Consider the following 286-nt stretch of genomic DNA (forward strand, 5'->3'; position numbering starts at 1 on the left):
ACGGCGGGCACACTCACTCTGCAATGGCCAGCAGGTGCCGGGACACGTCAGCGTGCAGCTCGATGTTGGCGTCCTCCAGCTCCACCGGGCTGCGTGCCATCTCCGGCTGCTCCTGGAAGGTCCCTGTGAGCTGGGCCCGGGTCTTGTTCATCTGCAGGCGGCTGTCCTCCTCCGGGTCCTGGGCGGGCATCGCGACTGGGGCAGCAAGAGAGCCGGCTGCACTGAGAGCGGTGCCACCTGAGCCAGGCCTGAGCTCCAGGTCTGCCCACCAAACAGGTGGAGCTCA

General features: G+C 67.5%; 1 protein-coding gene across 1 annotated transcript in view; it reads right to left on the reverse strand.

Annotated features, from left to right (window-relative positions):
* The window catches only part of LOC102261744 (kinesin-like protein KIF19), a 19,652-nt gene that overhangs the window by 1,686 nt on the left and 17,680 nt on the right, over positions 1–286 (reverse strand). Inside the window, exon 14 of the mRNA XM_014530984.1 lies at positions 18–195. Coding sequence (XP_014386470.1) covers positions 18–195 — 178 coding nt within the window. The remainder of the gene's footprint in view (positions 1–17; positions 196–286) is intronic.

The sequence above is a fragment of the Myotis brandtii genome, unplaced genomic scaffold, assembly GCF_000412655.1.
Source record: "Myotis brandtii unplaced genomic scaffold, ASM41265v1 scaffold786, whole genome shotgun sequence".
NCBI lineage: Eukaryota > Metazoa > Chordata > Mammalia > Chiroptera > Vespertilionidae > Myotis > Myotis brandtii.